The following is an 18,588-nucleotide window of genomic DNA, read 5'->3' on the forward strand; positions in this document are numbered from 1 at the left end:
CCGAAATATCTAAAGATTTGCAACTATTTTTGTAACACAACTTCCTCAAATAGAATGATACAAAAGTTTGATTACCATTGATAAAAATAACGTATAAACTCTCGACGTGACATGAAGTATTGGGAAACGAGTAAAATGTTTTGCAGATGGTTGATTGACAGGACCGGAGCGACATGAATTTACAGATTATTCGATTAATCATTAAAAGTCGATACGGGCGAAGGTGCCCAATAACAGAAATGACAAAGAGACTTGACGGGATCGATGTCAAAATTGGTAATGCCTATCAGAACAAAATAAATGTTCTTCGTGGATAATAGAGACGAGCATAAATATCGTATTTCTGAAATTTAATGCGAAATTGAACGCCTCACCGAGACTATACAGGGACGCTGTAGAGTTAAAGCGACACAGAAACGGTGTCTTGATAAATGACAAATAGAGTCGGCATTGGCATTATAAGGTTGTCAAATATACTAACAAAATATATTTTTATAAATCATACGAATCTACTGTACTACGTAACATCTCGAATATGTTCGGCTTTAAGGGGACACAAGTGGTGCGAAAAGAAAATGCATAATTCCTACGGGGTCCAAATAAAAGAAAAAGGTACAGGAACCGAAGAGCCCTTCAAAAAGGGAAAAATCAAAAATTCATAGGGATAGTCCACTTGTATCAGGGACTATCGTTACCAATATCAATGCCAGACACGTTTACGTAGAGAAAAAAACGGAGCATCTACTAATGAATATCACATAACCTCAAATAAATAATATTAGGTTAAAACAGACAGACTTATTTATTCGGTAGAGAATTTTCGATGCGACATAACGTTGCATTTGCTATCCCTATAGCCATGTCTTGCATATTACGTCTAGTCACGAGCGACAACGATGCGGCGACGTCGCGAGCAAATGGAGACGCCGGGACGTCACAATAATGCTAAATTCCCATCGGAGAATGCGTCTGCGAAGTTCTCCAGGACTTCGGCTACGGCCAGAGAGATGAGTCGTTGCTCCTGGAAGATCTATGGGATTTAGGTGACGTAGACTTGCGCGTGTTTTATATCATCAGACAAATTGTCTCAGCTTCATGGTTTACGTTGCAATTTCACATTTGAATGTAAATTCCCTGATGTAAAAATTCTTATGGGATATATTCTCCATCATCCTATAACAGTGTCAATTTCCATCGTGCTCAAAGAAATCTATGGGTTTCATAAGGGTTGACGTAGGCTTTTTGCTCAGAAAAAAATGTCTATGGATGAATTATATCGAGATTGATATATCTTAGTCATCTGCTTTATCTATAGAGGATTCTATGGGGTCCCTCTATTTCATGTGCTGGATCGTTTTTTCATGGTTTTTTTCTTAGAGACCCGAGTTTATCCAATGACAGAACTCTGCCTATCATAGGGAGATTATTAATCGGATCTATTATACTAGAATATATAACAGTCGATCATGTTATACTATTAAAGATTGAAATGCTCATACAATAGAATTTGATTACTAATCAGTAATCACAATTTCACATATGGATTCGGCTCTGTTAATACTGACTCAAATGCTGTATATAGGGTGAACTATGCTCCTGAATGCATGTCACATACGTTCTGGCAATTCGATACGTGCATCCGTAGGTACTGAATGCATCTTGCAAGACTGTATTCATGGTGTCAGGATCCATGTTATTATGCCATTGCAGCTATTACCGTTAACCACGTTAATGGATAATATGCAGTTCAGCAGGTCTATAAAGCAGTGATTCGAATCTATAGAGACCCCTCCCGTCTTCTCGTGTTAATAACTAATTAATTTTGTCATTATTAAATATTACACCGGTGCAGAATATATGTTACCAGAAACAATACAAAGTTTCTTGTATTACAATTACCCTTACAGTATACCTGTCTATTGACAGATTGAGTTTCACGTAGACAAAGTGAACCAATCGCAATTTCCAAAAGGATCAGAACGTGGAAGGTACGAATTTACCCAAAGGATTACGCGAGAGTGTCGGAACGTCGCAATCGTCTATTTATTCAGATTTTCAAACCCAAATATATATTCGCCGCATCGATATAACTTAACTCAACCGTTTGTCACAATTTGTCAGGATCGCAAGACCCTTCGACGTCGAACCAAACATTTTCTACTCGTCATTTTCAGACACGTCATTATCTAGATCAATATACACATGTATCCCTTTCAAGAAATTTCTAATAAAAACCTTGATCGTTGGATGCTTCCATAAAGCCTTTAAAGCTCCTTTAATTTAGTTAACCCAAATTAGGGTGAGAATCCAACCCCAAACATTGGTAGATCTCGAATCCCTATATAAGGTGATACATATACACTGAATCTGTTTACCAAGAGGGAAGGCAGACTTCCAATCGAATATTCAAAATTGGATGCGTTTCCGCCACCCATTATCTTGCCCTACTTTAATCAGTATAATTCCATGGACAAAAATTACAGAAGTAGAAACTAACCGAATTTCGAGTGACCCAACCAAAAGGACGCGATTTAAAAAAAATTTCATTAAAAAAAAGGAAGGAGTTTAGCTTCAAGCTTTGTCCGCACTGTTAAGCCGTTTTGTCGTCGCGTTGAGATATAAAACTTAAATGAGTGGATGCAGTATGCAAAAATTCCATATAAAACCAGGTTGACAATGAAGCTTGTAACGAGATACACTGCACGTTGATATGTGTATATAAGTATCAGCTGATGACGTCATCGACGTATGTCGGAATACAATCCCTGTGAATTATATATACATATATGTATTATACATGACGCATGAGCTTTTATGACTGCCAATACTTGTTTTCTTTTTGCTTTGGATATATAAGCTTAGCGCAAGCCCCGTATTCATATAAGTATCAGCGAAGGGACAAAAGGGCAAGAAGCAGATCCGAGGATTCAGCCCAAGGAAGATTACTTAACCTAAAATTTCCACAATGCTGGCCCTCGGGGTCTAACGATAAAGCACAGCCGCGACAAAATCAACAACCTGTTGGTGTCGTAAATAAAGTCGGTCAGAAAGGAAAAGTATTTCGCAGAGTTTCACCAGATTGTAACCTGACCCTGGGTATATAAGCACACACGCAGTAATGAGATCTTTTGAATATGATATGTTTTATTTTGCCAAAAAAAAAAGATTGAATATAAACAGTAAATTTTAGAGTCTCGAATAATTCGTGATTCCTCCCTTATTTTATAATCCTATTTTTCATTCGCACATCCTGAATGTAAAGAATTGCTCCGACGCGCGTAGGTGTGACGTTAATTTATGGGGGATTTAACCCAATGCCTTGTAACGTTAATGAATGTTTACCGTGGAAGCTGAAAGTAGTTTCACAGGTTAAAAAGTACTTGGCATATCACGAGACAAAAAGTCAATGAGTCAAAATATGAGCGAAAAATATTTCATAAGTTTGCTTGAATGACCTCTCGGTATTTTCTTCATTGTTCCCGGGGATATGACGACCCCTTTAATAACCTACCCTGGACATACAACTTTGCGACCTTACATTCAGCAACTGCTATATATATATACAATATATAATTCAATATATATATATATATATAGATATGTGTGTATATATATGTATATGGCACAACGCTCTATACTGTACATATGGGGATGAGCTCGAGTATGGATATGGAGAGGTGGGCGTATGTACATATATAGCGTCAAGGCAACATTCTCAGCTTACGAGGCTAATAACGTCGTCCTATCTTCTATTATGAACAGATATTACGGTAAAGAGAAGGCGACACCCTTATTGTACAAACTGGAAGCTACCATTGTTAATCGTAACATAGAATCGTAATATAGATATAGATATATCTCGGTATGTCTAGAATTCATAATTACAATGTATTGTTTACAACGTATCCTATTCAATAAGTATACACTTTGTATTAATACAGTATACATATACATATATGATTATACCTACAAGGTATGCTCGCTATACACGGTTATTCTTGTTCTTCTGATACACAATAATAGTTGAACATCGAGTTTTCCATTTTCTAGACATAAAAAATAATGTCGTCAAAGTAATGGGAGCACCTTCGAAATCACAACTGTAATGTCAAAAGGCTGTCAACATCTGACTGCAATTTTATTTATATCCATACAAGAAATCCATTTCCTGTCTACGAGGTTATCATCGCTTTATGGGGTTTCGTCATGCGATACCATCTACCAACCATCCGCAGAATGTAGTCTAGGCGCGAGAAATCGCGTATGGAAAAACATACGGGACTTTCAGGAGAAAATATGATATCAAAATGGCTCGTGGTGGAATCTTTTTCTGGGGTACGGTATTTTTCTTCCGTGGTAAATGACCGTGGAGAATTTTTTTTCTTTCCATACATCTCTCTTTCTCTCTCTCTTTTCTCTCCCTCTTGTTTTCACTTCCCCTTTGCGTCCCAAGACACTATTGAATTCCACACGAGATATTACTCATCGTCTGTCCTCTGTTGTAGAACTCGCATCCGCATCTTGAGCTTTGTCGTGAAATTCTCCCCGAAATGAATTTTATGACATCCGTCGATCCCCAAAGGGATGCGCGATTCGCCATCTTTTAAGAAACACGACACTCAGTCGAGTGTTACGCAACGGAAAATTTGACGCGAGTCAACGCAGCAGCCAGTAAACATGCGAGAGACGTGAGAAAAATGCTCAAGCATTAAGGGGTTGGTGAACGAAAGAAGAAAGAAAAAGATAAAGTAATTGGTTGGAGAGTAGACTATGAAAAAAAAAAAAACATTTCCCAAGTCGTTTACGTAAAGAAAGCAGTCGGCGCTTGACTTTCGAGTAGGTATGTCGTAATTACGAATGCAATAAAAACTTTTCAGCTTTGTATGAATTTTAACGTCACAATTATACACAGAATGAAAACGACATGTACGGTAACACAAGGGAAACCAGAACTTTGAAATTTCTTTGTATGACAATTATTATTATTGTTATGATTACGACGGATGTAAAAATGTATTAAACTATATTAATAAACATAGGCCATATTATTAAGTCAGTTAACCCTTCTCTTCGAGAACGACTTTCAGCTGTGTAATTTAATTAAGAACGTTAACAAGAAGCTCGTTAGTACCTAACCTATACGGATATTAAACGTTACGACGTATTCCCACCTTTTGCACTTAATAAAGACTTGGGGGAAATGTCTGCGACGCCATGGCTAATTAATGACGTTACCAGAAAGCAAAGAAAGCCAACGAGTGAAAAAATATTAGTCGAAAACGTCACTCGAGGTTGCTGAAAATTTATTTTATCCCGCATTTACTTGGCCTGGGTAGACTATTACTAGGTGCATTTAATAATAATTTTTAACATCTTTACGCGACTTAAGACCTCCCTCTTTAAAAGTTACAACGCCACTAGAAATTATCGCCTAGGGGTTATGTAAGGGTAGAAAGGCTATTAGGGTATCAAGCAAAGTACTCATACTCTTCGTGATGACTTTTTTGTCAGGTACCAGAGAAACACATTTTTGCAAATTTATCCTTTCACTATCTTTTTTTTTTAATAATGGTTAATCCTCTCTCTCTCTCTCTCTCACACACACACACACACACACTCTCCCCCGCGCCCCTTTCTTTCTTCATGTAATACGTTTGGGACAAGTTTATATGCATAGATATAGTATAGCTATTCTTCTGGCACAAGGGACTTCTTCGTTAAATCCTGTACTAAGGGCCATATCTTCAAGCGGCTCTATAATAGGAAGTCCTGACTATACGCAATCTGCTACAATCTCGTCAAATAAAAGTTCCACAATATTTTTATCGCGGTACGCCCCGAGCAATGTACGGTTTAACCTCGCTGAAAGATCTAGGAATAAAATCGTTTATACCAGAGAGGAAGTGCATAGGTAATTAGGTAACGTACTTGAGCCCTACAATATGAGCCTTATTTTTGGATTAATAAATCTTCGCAGAATATAAAAAACAGCCATAGGTGGTTGTGGTTGAAAGAACAAAAAGTCAAAATGCCTGAAAACCATAGATGTTGTAAAGGGAACAACGGCCCCTCGGAGACTCGTAGAGTGAGGTCAAGAACGTTTTATAACCCGGTGGGTCGCAATGGGGGTGTAACAAGGAAAGCAGAGACGACAGTCCTGGGATGTGAGAGAGGTATACTATAACGTAGTGAAAGGTTGGTGAAAAAACTGTGAAAAATTATCTACGAATGTAACTTTCTTAAAATGAGAAAACTTTTGTGCGGCATGCAAGCGTATCAGGAGTTACCTTTGTATGGTTGATCCAATTGAAAAATCTCGAGTATATCACGGATCAATCTCCATTCGACAATACTCGAAAAGTTTGAGTGGAACAAGTTTTTAAAAATTAAACTACATCAAAATTCACACCTACTCCATTATAACCGGGAAGTCGCCCAAAGTACTTTTGGGATGAGAAATTGCAGAAATAATCTTTACCATAATTCACAAGGAAAAATTTTTTCCACGTTACGAAAGATATTTGAAATTTCTCTTGAGAACGTTATTGGCTATTTATTCTGACGAGTTTTTTTTTAACCTGAATAACCACGTTCACTCGTGATATTGAAGATATCAATTTCTTTGACACCAAGAGACATCGAAAAATATATTATACTATTTCGCGAGACTTAATGTGAAATTTAATCATTTTACTAAAATTATGGTTCTGTTCATACTGAAATTAGTTTTGTTCCGGTGTGGATTTAACATTGGATTCTCTCGTTATATCGAAAGCAACAATTCCGAAGGGTCAACTGTTATACAATATGAGTTGACTATTGACACTGTTAAATGAATACTCTGAACTTTCACCCCCTATACCACTCAAAAGTTCCACTGCCATAAGCCTTGAAAATTTCGATATGCCATCTAAGTCCGCTGGCATAATACACGAAGGTAAATTGAGTTTCCAAGAACCGCACTATAGTATAATATATAATATTCTCTACATAACGCCCTTAGAGAGAGCCAGGTTATATCTGTATATACACCTATATTTACAACTTACACATTTATATACACCGTTGATACATATAATGAGACAATATAACGAAATGCAAAATAGGTTATAAACTTTACGTAAAACTTTTGCGGAAATGATAAATTTTTGAAATAACCAAAGAAAACTGGCAATACGATAAATTGTAAGGTTTACTTGTTACAGAAGATGCATGTTTTCGTATAATTATTAAATAACCTTTAAAATTATCTGTTGCTTCGACATAAGGTTAAAATGCCGTATTTCCATAGCGAATATCGAAATTATGATTGAAAAATATAAATGTTTCGTGAATGCAGGAAAACTCTTGGTTTTTGCAAGCTCTTCGCACAATCCTCAAACTTCACGACCAGATAAGCTATACTTTCGTGACTCTATGGCTTTAAACTTTATTTTTCCTTTTTTGTCTCCCGATCCCGAGTAAATTTTACCTCGAGTCAAAGATTCGACCGGTACCATCTATTTATAAAGTATTTGAATTTAAAAAAATGATCTCGAGATGTTCCCTGAAAGTTTACTACAGTTTCATAGAGCAGTTACTCTGGATTTTTTACCCTGGTTCCATTTCCTTTTTTTTCTTATTCTTTTACTATTCGTCTCGTTCCCGCAGACAGATACGAATCACATGTGCTAAACGAGTTCTTTCGGAAGGTAGTGATCGGTGGACTCGTAAAATAATGTATAGGACGAAAACGTAAATTTGCGATAGTTTTGTCGTTTTGAAGAGAACGCTGTACAGCCACTGAACTTTATAATTCTCGTTACATTAAGTTTTGCATTTATGTAGAATCAATGAAATTGAAATGAAAAACGATTTCCATTTTTATGACGAATACCAAAAAACTATCGATACGAATTAACCTGTACTTGTGTCCGGCATGCGAATTCATGTTTACGAATTTTGCACACGCGTCCAATTCTACCTATATACGCATCGCATATTAGATTATCCTATTCTGCATTCATATCATGACAGCACGTGGCTGCATAAGTATATCGATCCCATAAGCCATTCTCATCTTGCTGATATACCTATACCCGTCAATGAATACAACACAATATCGCCAAAGAATAGACCAAAGATCCGAATGAATAATTTTAACACAACAGAGTCCGGTTTTTAATTAATACAAGATATAATAGCAGAACACCATAGTATCACAGGCAGCACAGAATTATTTCAAAATCCTTTATGTATCCCCTGATTACCAAGTTCTTACCCCAAAGTTTTACAAATTTTACTAACCTAACTTCAGCCAAGTTATACAATAAAGGAAATTTACTAACTTCAACCAAGTTATAGACGAAAAAGAAATTTACGTGCATTCATGTTACTTTCCCTAATTATAATTTAGTCTACGGCTGTTAACACTTACCTCAGAATTCCTTTGAAACCGCTATGTACGCGCGAAGCGTAATACTGTATCAACGCTTTGTCCATGCATCAAGGTACCGGCAAAGTAGCAGTTTCGACCTCACAAGTCTAAGTACAGGTACATGTACATAAACAACTTGCACAGACCAAATTGCATGTCACGTTAGCTCAATCTCACGTGAGATAAATTTTGATAGATCACGTGACAGACAAATACTGAAGTAATCCGTATTGATCAATGGTCATACCCGTGTTGCCCACCGCTTAAAAGGGCTTATTGCTCCGGTAACATGTACCAGAAGCCCTGGTTCTAGTAACAGCAGTAGCCACGGATATAGCAGCACCTAGCAACCACTTACTTCGAGGCACATTGAGGTCGAGTGCTAAAGCATTACTCTCGGACTGATAGGAACGAAGAAAAAGATAATCTGAGCATTTCACGAGAAAACTTTAAGAACGTCGGATGCACTGACTAGGGATCTGCAAAAGAAAATTGCAGCAATATATTCGGCACTCATGGTAGTCGATTGGCTTTCTGGCATGTAGCCGTTGCTATTTGTAGCATTCGAAGAATGCACTCCGGCGAAAGTATATAGGGAAATATCTATGGAAACGCCTAACTTCATTTCAGTCCTGTATCCTCGAAGATGGCCATGTGAAAAGGAAATACGATCAATTATTCCGATTGAATTGTCCTTTGGGAAGGAAAGGTACGGTGTTTCCTTTTTTTTTTGTCTCTTGAGTCCGAGTTACCGGCTGAATCTTCTTGATAGGAAAGAAGACGAATTAGGTTTTGTTTCTTGCACTTTTATTTTAGTTTTCGCTTTGGCGCCATCTTCATTCATCAGTACCACGTCAAGATTGTTTCTCATTTGATTAATGGCCGTTCCCTGGAGGTGTCGCAATAAATGAATGAGATCCGTAAGTGCAAATTTTATTTTCGGACAATTCTATTCAAAATAGTCCGAGGATATATTGTTTATGAGCGGTGTTGATGCATTTTTTCTTTGCCATTTTTTTTCGGCAATTTCAGTTAACATTCTACGTTATATTTACGACTTATGATCGACGGATTACGTATATGTATAGTTATACCGAATAGGAAACGTTGTGGCAACTTTCCAAAATTAATATTACGTCCATCAATGCGTACATGTGTCTCTACAGAAAATCACTAAAGGATATAGAATTTGTGTACTTCACACATAGTTCACAAAGTCATCATAATCTAAACAACAGCACCGTACCGAACGGCAATCCCAAGTAAAAATATTTAAATTCCGTAAATGGGAATTTTGTTGACAAAATTGCATCGTTCATTAATGACAGTATATAAATGAAGCCTAATGTCGATCTGATAATTCCTGTCCTAAAAAAGACTGAAATTAATTCGCTCGAATGATAATCATCGGTTTTTTATTATATAACCTTCAGTTTACATATCGATCCATAACGCATTTTCCCACGTTCATTAATATTCGTGTATGTAATTACTCTTTGTTTGATCAACGCCCACCCACCGCCCTCCCCATACAAAAGGGCTGTCAGTCCTTCATAAATTAAACCGTAAGAAGTTTTTCTTATCTGAAACGTTATGTAAGTTTATGCGAGATAATTTTTTTGGTCTGTTACAGATTCTAACGATGATCCTCATACTACCGAGGTGATGTGGCTAAGCAGCGGCTGGATGGCCCTCGTGGCCATTTGGACCATTTTAGCGACCGTTCTTGGGCAACAAGACATTTTTCGAAATTCTAGCAAATACTTGGAACCTCAGGATGTCTTCGCGACACTGAATATCAATCAAGTGCAAGAGAAAAGCTCTAGTGTCGACATTTATGGGAAAGTGGAGGACGTAGGTAGCGCAAGCCGAGTAGCGAAGGAAAATGTGAAATTTCGTAAAATGGACTCTGTGAAAAATAGCGAGGTAAATTTAAAGCTGAAAACAGAAGGAAACGATAGTGAAAAGTTTGCCCCGGAGACTCCTAAAAAGGATTCGTATTCCTTGGCAAACGTCCCGCAAGGATTTGGTATGGTAGTTAATCCTGGAGAGTTTGTGAAAAGGAAAAATTCCCTATCTAAAGACACTAGTGATTTTAAAACTTCATCGATCAACAAAGACATAAATGTATTTGAGATCGAGAGAAATAAAACTGTTGGCGAGGGGGAGGGTAATTTTATTGTCATTGGAAAAGATGTAAATTTTCGAAAAATTCAACAACGATCTTCGTATGCACTCTCGCGGCAGGAAGGTAATGAAAATCTTGGGAAAGAGGTAATAAAGAGCAGACAGCATCCGAGATACGCAAGCAGTGAAGATCGTGACATCGCTATGGAGAATCATGACTTTAATGACGCAATTGGAAAATATCAGAATAAACTAAAAGGGATAATAGAATTTGAAAGACTTTCCAAGAATTTGAAAAACCAAAAGAGACTAAATGATATAAAGACTGTTCCAGTTAACGAAAAGATTCACTCGAATCAACAATTCCATGTTAATTTGTTTGGAAAATCAGATGATCAAATCTCGTTAAATTCTACAGAGAAATTTGTAATCAGTTCTGTGAAGGATCTCAAATCAAGGAGAAACATGGAAAAGCGTATGGAAATATTGGACGAAAGCAAAAACTATGAAATCAATGTTAACACTACGATCAGGCCGACATCCAATACAAAAGAAAATGTAATTGAGGTGTCATCGCGTCCCGGGATTACAAAAAGTTCATGGAGTATATTATCGATGGGTGACATGAAAAATTTGACAGCCTCGAGTACTCCTGTAGATCCAAAAATACATACTCCAACGGTCGGGCTTAAAATGCAATTTAAGGTGAGAAATGAAATTTTTCAGAAAATGAAAAATCTTTCAGAGCAAGGATCCCGAGGATTAGAGAACCGGAGAATTGATTACGATACTGACGATGATTACATTGCTGACGTCACAACGAGACTGTCAAACGAATCCCTCGCGAATGAAAATAATGCGGAAATGCCTGCTGAAAGGAAAATCAATATTGATGCCGATGTACAGGAAAAGAGTCACGTAGGAAAAGACACGGAAAATAACACGGTTAGACAACGAATAATCGATAGTAACGGTACTGCAGGGAGCATATCAAAGAATGACAGGATAGCAGTAGAGCAAAAGAAATTAAACGTATTCACGGCAATGGATTCTACACGAAGCAAGATGAATTTCCATAAGCGATTCAAGCCAAATTTAGTGGACAACAGTGAAATTGGGCAACTAGGAAAAATACCATCAGAGTATAATTTAATGAGGAACCTTAATTTAAAAAATGTAGAAAACAGCGAGGAATATGATATTGCAAGAAGAAAAGTAATCCGGAAAAATACAAGGACTCTTGAAACCGTAAAACCGTACGAGGGGAATTCGTATCTTGAATCAAGTAGCAATGGAAGGTATCCACGAAATAAGAAAATTACGAAGGTCCATATGAAAAGCGATACGGGAAATGCGTTTCCGTATCCATATGGGGAAAGTGTACTCGTGGAAAATCCGTTTTTCAAGAAATTTTCGAATTCGAAGAAACATTTCAGTGAGACAACGCTGCCAGCTAAAGTTCTAAGTGACGACAAGGATGTAGTGTCCTTGAGGAATATGAAAGCGTCGACGAAAATAAACGTAGCGAATGTGACATTTCCGGCGAAAATGTCGGGCACCTCCATTTCCAGAGAAATTCAATCTCTCAGCAATATTGTTGGACAGAAATCTGATAATCGAGGGTTTCGCGAAACGACTTGGACAGATTATAGTCGTGAAATTGAAACGACGAAATATTCAAGGAAAAACCGGAAATTGACCGAAAGCCCGTATGACCTAGGGAGACCAATTTCACTGATAAGAGAGTCAATTAACGATAAGGATAATATAGGTAAATATAAAGAGAAAATTAAAGAAAGTGAAGCATCGATTCATCAGCAGAAGGAATTGCAAAATATAGCTAGTTACGGAGGTAGCAACAATTCTGAAAACAGTAGCGATTTCTCATTGAAGTCACCGACTCCCGCAGCTTCCGAAAGGACTAGAATGTCTTTACTATTTCCACGCAATATTCTTGCCGAAAAACATCAGGGACTCGGAAGTAGCACGCGAAGGGGCAATAAGCAGAGCGAATCAGTTTCAATAACGTCAATGAAAACTTCCGGGGTTGAGAAAAACTTTTTGTTCGGCACGCCAAAGTTTAACGATCATGGTACCAGGATTGGATCTGATCCTGGAACAATTATTCATGATACAAGGAGTCACGAGACTAATTCACACGATGCAATTTCAGCGGCAGTCAGCTACAAAGGGAATGAAAAGGCTCCTATAATCAGCAGCGACTTACACGGAACTCCAGGAATGATGAAAACTGATGCTGATCATGGGAAAATCAAGATCTTGGAAAATAGTCATACCGGTACAAATTCCATTGGAATTCCAGTGGGGAACAAACTTGTCGAAGCATACAGCAACGCGAAAAAGATTTCCGACTGGATTGAAGAAAATCCACAGAGTATTCGATCGAACGAGAAAGAGAATACTTTTGAAGAAAACGTCACATCCTCCATAACTGATGCTAACACCGAATCAGTAAGAACGAGAATATTGAATTTCTTAATAAAAAACCAAACGTACTTGCCTAATAACGACGAGAGAATATTATTTAACGAAACTTCGAATAAAAATATTTATTTTAAGACCAAAGGCAAAATCTTGTTCAACGACGATATATATGACAAGAAGAGAATAGGAAATTTGAGGACGTCAATTCCCAAAGACATAAAGTCCGAAATAAATTACGTAATAAGAACAATGAAAAACGATAAAGATCGTTTCGTCAAGAGAAATGAGTTTTCCGAAGGTACTGACATAAAAGAATATAAAAAAGTGGATACTGGATGTCAAACTGGAAGCGAAGAGTCGCTTGGACCTTATTATAATATAAATAAATCTCGATTGTCCGCCATTGATTCTAAGAATGATGAGATTGGAGCGGATGGATGTCTAATAAAACGAACAACCAGAAAACTTGGTACTACCTTGCACAGCCCTGGGGGAAAGATTGATGAAAATATTATACTGAGAAAGTTATTGAGCGATTCCATGTCGACGACACCAAAAACCAATGCTTTTGCAGTGACAGAAAAAATATCAATAAAAAATAATATTTCCAAGAAATCGAACGAGACACCGATTTCTTTAGGAAAATTAATCAACGAAGACAATTTCTTACTTAAGCTAATGAACGACGGAAGAACATCAGAGTATCGAGGGACGAGCAACACGCAAAATGTTCCTTTCGACGCGCTTTCGCCGAACTTGGAAAAGTTTAATCGTAACAATAGAAACTTTTTATCTCCGCGTAAACGTAATTCTCTGAACTTGCGCGAGACTCACGAAAGCTTGGATAATAAGGAAGAGCTCGGTAGACCGAATACCACGATTCGTAGCGTAATAAAATCCAACGATAAAAAAAACTACGAACTTGATACGTCATACAAGACAAGCATGACACCTAGTAGCAAAGAAATATACGACGATATAAATAATGCGAACTTGAAAAAGCGTACGATTAAAAATGTCACGAGCCTGATTATGAACGAATATCCTATATCAAATAAATACAATAGCACAGATTCGTCTTATACGGCAGAATGGACGGAATCGTTAAACAATTTGAAGACAGATTCGACCACGATAAACATATTAGAAACGTCCATCGGCATTTTCGCATCCAATAAAGATGCCTCCCTAAGATCTTCCGAGCAGGATCTTTATGATTCTCTCGGATCCAATCAAACTCTATCAACGTATGATCAAATCGAATCGGATAATTCAACACGTGTATCGAGCACGTTAAATCAGTGGCCCGTGAAACACAGTGTTGTGGTGGAAGGTGATTTAGTGTTGGGTGGTTTAATGATGGTTCACGAAAGAGAAGATTCAGTCACATGTGGACCAGTTATGCCGCAAGGTGGTGTCCAAGCGCTGGAAGCCATGCTTTATACCTTAGACAGGCTGAATGAGAAAGGAATCGTACCTGGGGTTAAAATTGGGGCCCATATATTGGACGATTGCGACAAGGATACATACGGACTGGAAATGGCTGTTGATTTTATAAAAGGTAAGATTTATCACAATTCCTTTTTTTTTTCTTCTCCGTACTACACTTTTAGTTTTGTCTAATAGCTTTCACAATATTCCAGTTTATTTGATATTCCGCGCTGGTTTACTTATCGCTTATGGAAAACGTGGCTGAACTCGATAAGCAGTCCGCATCCTGTCGAAAGGAATTCCCTTCGCATTTCTTTTGGAGATTCATTAGATCTCACTTGAGATATCCGTGATCCTATTTTTTTCGGAAGTCATGTGTTTTCGGAAACTGTCTCTTGTAACTGACTTTCGGTCTGTTCCGTGTTCCTTTTGTAAATCAGCTTCAAGATCTCTCTTATCACACAGCGCAGAGCGTCGTAGGAGAATAACATTGAGTAAGGTAAACAATTTCTGAAGATCATTCACCGTCTGGAAAATATTTAGTCTCCTGCTCACTTTGATGAAGAGGTATACCATCGGAATTTCTTTCGGTACTTTGATGACATTTTATACGCAAAAAATTTCGTCTGAAACGAAACTTTAACCTTAATAAATTTCACAGGAATCTTGTTTAACGTTGTCAAAATTTTCGGTAACATCTACTCTCTATCATTCTCGACAATTATTAATAAACTTTAGCATTATTCGCTTTCAGCATTATCAGAAATCCTGTGTCTGCTGTACTCGAGTACTCGTGACCATGAGTAATATTCACGACAACGAAGTATGAAAAAGCTCATAAAATTATGGCTATAATTATGCCTTTTAATAAGTAATACGAGAAACGATGCCATTCGATAATTTTCAATGAGAGCTCGTTATATGTAGATAATGATTATTTTATGAAAAATAATCAACGTTTATTTTACAGACAAAAACGAAGCATTCGTTTAATTAAATAAAAAAATGCGGAAGAAAAATTTATTTGCGTCCAAAGGCAAAGTTTCATGTAGGGTGAAAGTTTAAATTGACGTAAAATGTAAAAAGGACGAAACAAAAGAAAGTGGGTAGACGAGTTGGTGGAAATGTAAAACTTGTTTGCCTTTGGATTGATTATATATTTCCTGAGGATTGGTATACCTGCTACGCAATATGGCTTCAACGTATTTCGCATATAATAGAGAATAAGGCAGCCGGAAGAGCATAGAGGCGTAATAAGTAATCGTGGATGAAAGTATGACTTTGCTAACGTTATCTTTAAATAACATAATTAGCACATAGCGTTATCTCGTGATATTCCCCTTGACAGTTATTTTTACTGGTTTCTAAAAGAAAAAATTTACTCTTAGATCGATGCCAGGAATAATTCCTTTCTTCTTTCTTTTTTTTCTCTCAACATCCCGAGGCTATAAGCATCGGCAATGTAACTTTCGCAACTCGCAAAGAAAACATTTAATCCGATCAACTGTCTAATTTGTAGAATAAAGTTTTAACCGCATTTTATAGGGACGCTTGACGTTAACCCGTAATCCCCATTTATTGCAATGTAAAAATTCGATATTTTATTTATCATTGAAGAAATAACGTTACGGTGTTTTCTAACGGTGATATTTATTTTGAAACCTATCATTACCGTAAGTTCAAATGCACCGGTAAGAATTGCTCTGCACAGGAGCTTTTCTTTTAAAATGTTCTTCACCACTCAGGACCTTCGTCGTCGGACACGCCTAAGTGGCGATAGAAATAAAACAAATTGAAGCAAAACTTTCAAGTCCTTATATATTGTTAAAGTTTTGAGAACGTAAAATCTTTACAGCCGCTTATGAAACGTTTTGATAAGTTCCAATGGAAAAGTCTGTTTACTATCGGATTTCGTATATCGTTCCAACCTAATGATACCAACACGGGAACACGGAAAGGGTTGCATCCAATTGAAGAATGCATTAATTAATTTTTATAACTTCGAGAAATTCTAGCTAAGGTAAATGGGTCTGGGTAAATCTGATCCAAACGCGACTCTATGCAAAGCGATAAGTACCGTGGTCGCAAAGTTCATCCAATTCGTTGCAGAATTCTCGTCGAACGTTCCCAAAGGGTTACGCAAGCTGCGAATTTCTATCCACTCTCGCTCCTATTTTGGATCGTTCACGTGGTCGAAAGAGTTAAGTAATTAATTTGGGAAACGTAGTCGGGAAGAAAAACCCGAAGATTTCTGAACTCAGCTGATGTCATAGAATCTATCTCCTTGGGTCCAAGACCTTGTGACTACTTTCTGCCCTGGCCGTACGGCGATCACCGTTGCGGCGTCTGACGTCGTCGACATCTTGCTTGGACAGTTCCAATCAATCCCGAATCTTTCTGGTTCCCGAGAGACTGGTTGGAGCTGCCCTGCTCTCCTGATCTCAACCTGCCCTTGTCACAGCCCTTGATTTCCACTGTCATTGTTCCATAGACTTCCCTCCTACCCGCTATCATATTTTCCCTTTCTATTGGTATGTAGAAATTACGTAATTTTGAGAGCACGGAGCCTTAGAATAAAACAAATCAAAAAGAAAGAACCGCATAAACAGCTGTTGAGTGTAAAACGCAATTATAACATGAGAGACCTCTTATAAAAGCTTTGTGCACTTCGCCTTAATTATCATAGATGATTTCTGCACTGTTGAATCTCTAAATTATACCCACTGCAATAAACTGCGAAATATAATTAACTAATTATTAAACCTAGCGTTTTATTGGGTTAATTCAGAACTAGCACAAGAAGAGTGCTAAACTTTAAGTGGCATTATTATATAATTTAGTATTTGTGCTTCTCGCCTCGTGAAAAAGCACACCAAAAAAGCTTTGGTAACGCTTAAAACCAGTTGTCAACCTTTAACGCCCACAGTCGGTAAAGTCATTTACAGAACTCAGTCGATAACTGTAGTAACTTTGCACTTTCTCGAACAGCAGATAAAGGTACTGCATTGGCAGGATCCATTGGTAAAGCACGAAAAAGCTGAAAGAGCAATATCGTTCACTGGCAATATTATCAAAATGATAAAATAGAATTGATTTTTGAAATTGACGGCAGATAAGTTGACGACAAAATCGATCGATTCATATATTATCAATTGAGACAATGGAATTACACGAATAAGTATTATATATTCCCTTAACCGTCGTTGTTAATGATTTTCTGCATATATTAATGCAAAATGATTTTCAGTATCTATTTCGTAATTATAAATTTCAGTGTGAAAGCTTACGATTATTTTAATCGAAACTCAATCAATACTAAAACCATAATAAATTCGATAAGTCACTCGTTATAAATATTCTAGGGACGTCGGGAAGATTCCGTGGCGTGGGTGAGTGAATTTTACTCGAAGGGTAGTTTTTGGAGAGAGAAGGTGGCGTATAAAAAAAAGTTTGCTGCAATTAAGTTAGTCATTCGATGGTAATATTTAATAGAAGGCTAACTTAATAGTAAGCAGCTTTCGCATCACGAAAGATCATCCCGCGACCACTACTGTAATACGGAAGGGTAAGAGGGGGCATCGAATTCATTGGTATTGGCAATGGTGCATGCTTTTATTAATATTTCCCCCTTTTCTCTTTAGAAGCCGAATTGTGCCCATAATATAGCAGTCATCCCACGAACAGACCCTGTAGACTTTCCATGTCATGACGGTAATTCGGTTTGTCGTCAGGGAAAAGAAAAAATGAAAGAGACGAAGAAAAAGACAGAAATAAATAGAAAAAGGAAAAATATGATCAATTCCGATAGGATTGCATTTTTTTTTATGGTTTCAGTACAAAAGAATAATTCGATTTTTCCAGAAGTCATGCCATATATTACACGATATATACCTATCCATAAGAAAACATTATCAATCGAACTATGTCAGTCTGGAGTGACAACATCTCCTATCCCAAAGTTATAACAAATCTGCAGAAGCAGTTCTGAGTAGAGATTCACAAAATTGACTCAGAAAATTTTTTCCGTGCGACATCCCATCAAAAATTGATAAAATATTCCGCTGTACGAGAGTAGAGTTATCTCGCGCGAGAGGAAAGGAGATGGAAGAAGAAAGAAATAAAAGAAAGAAGACAAGTGGATGCTGCGGTGCAAGAAGGATGACGCAACA

At 37.3% G+C, this 18,588-nt stretch overlaps 1 protein-coding gene across 2 annotated transcripts in view; it reads left to right on the plus strand.

The window, feature by feature from the left end:
- The window catches only part of LOC107272547 (metabotropic glutamate receptor 2), a 130,856-nt gene that overhangs the window by 36,432 nt on the left and 75,836 nt on the right, over positions 1–18,588 (plus strand). For both annotated transcript variants that reach the window (XM_025089823.1, XM_025089824.1), the window contains exon 2: positions 10,050–14,549. In XM_025089823.1, the coding sequence (XP_024945591.1) occupies positions 10,082–14,549 (4,468 nt within the window). In that variant the 5' untranslated portion in view covers positions 10,050–10,081. The remainder of the gene's footprint in view (positions 1–10,049; positions 14,550–18,588) is intronic.

The sequence above is a fragment of the Cephus cinctus genome, unplaced genomic scaffold (genome assembly GCF_000341935.2).
Source record: "Cephus cinctus unplaced genomic scaffold, Ccin1 Ccin1_scaffold1184, whole genome shotgun sequence".
Taxonomy (NCBI): Eukaryota; Metazoa; Arthropoda; class Insecta; order Hymenoptera; family Cephidae; genus Cephus; species Cephus cinctus.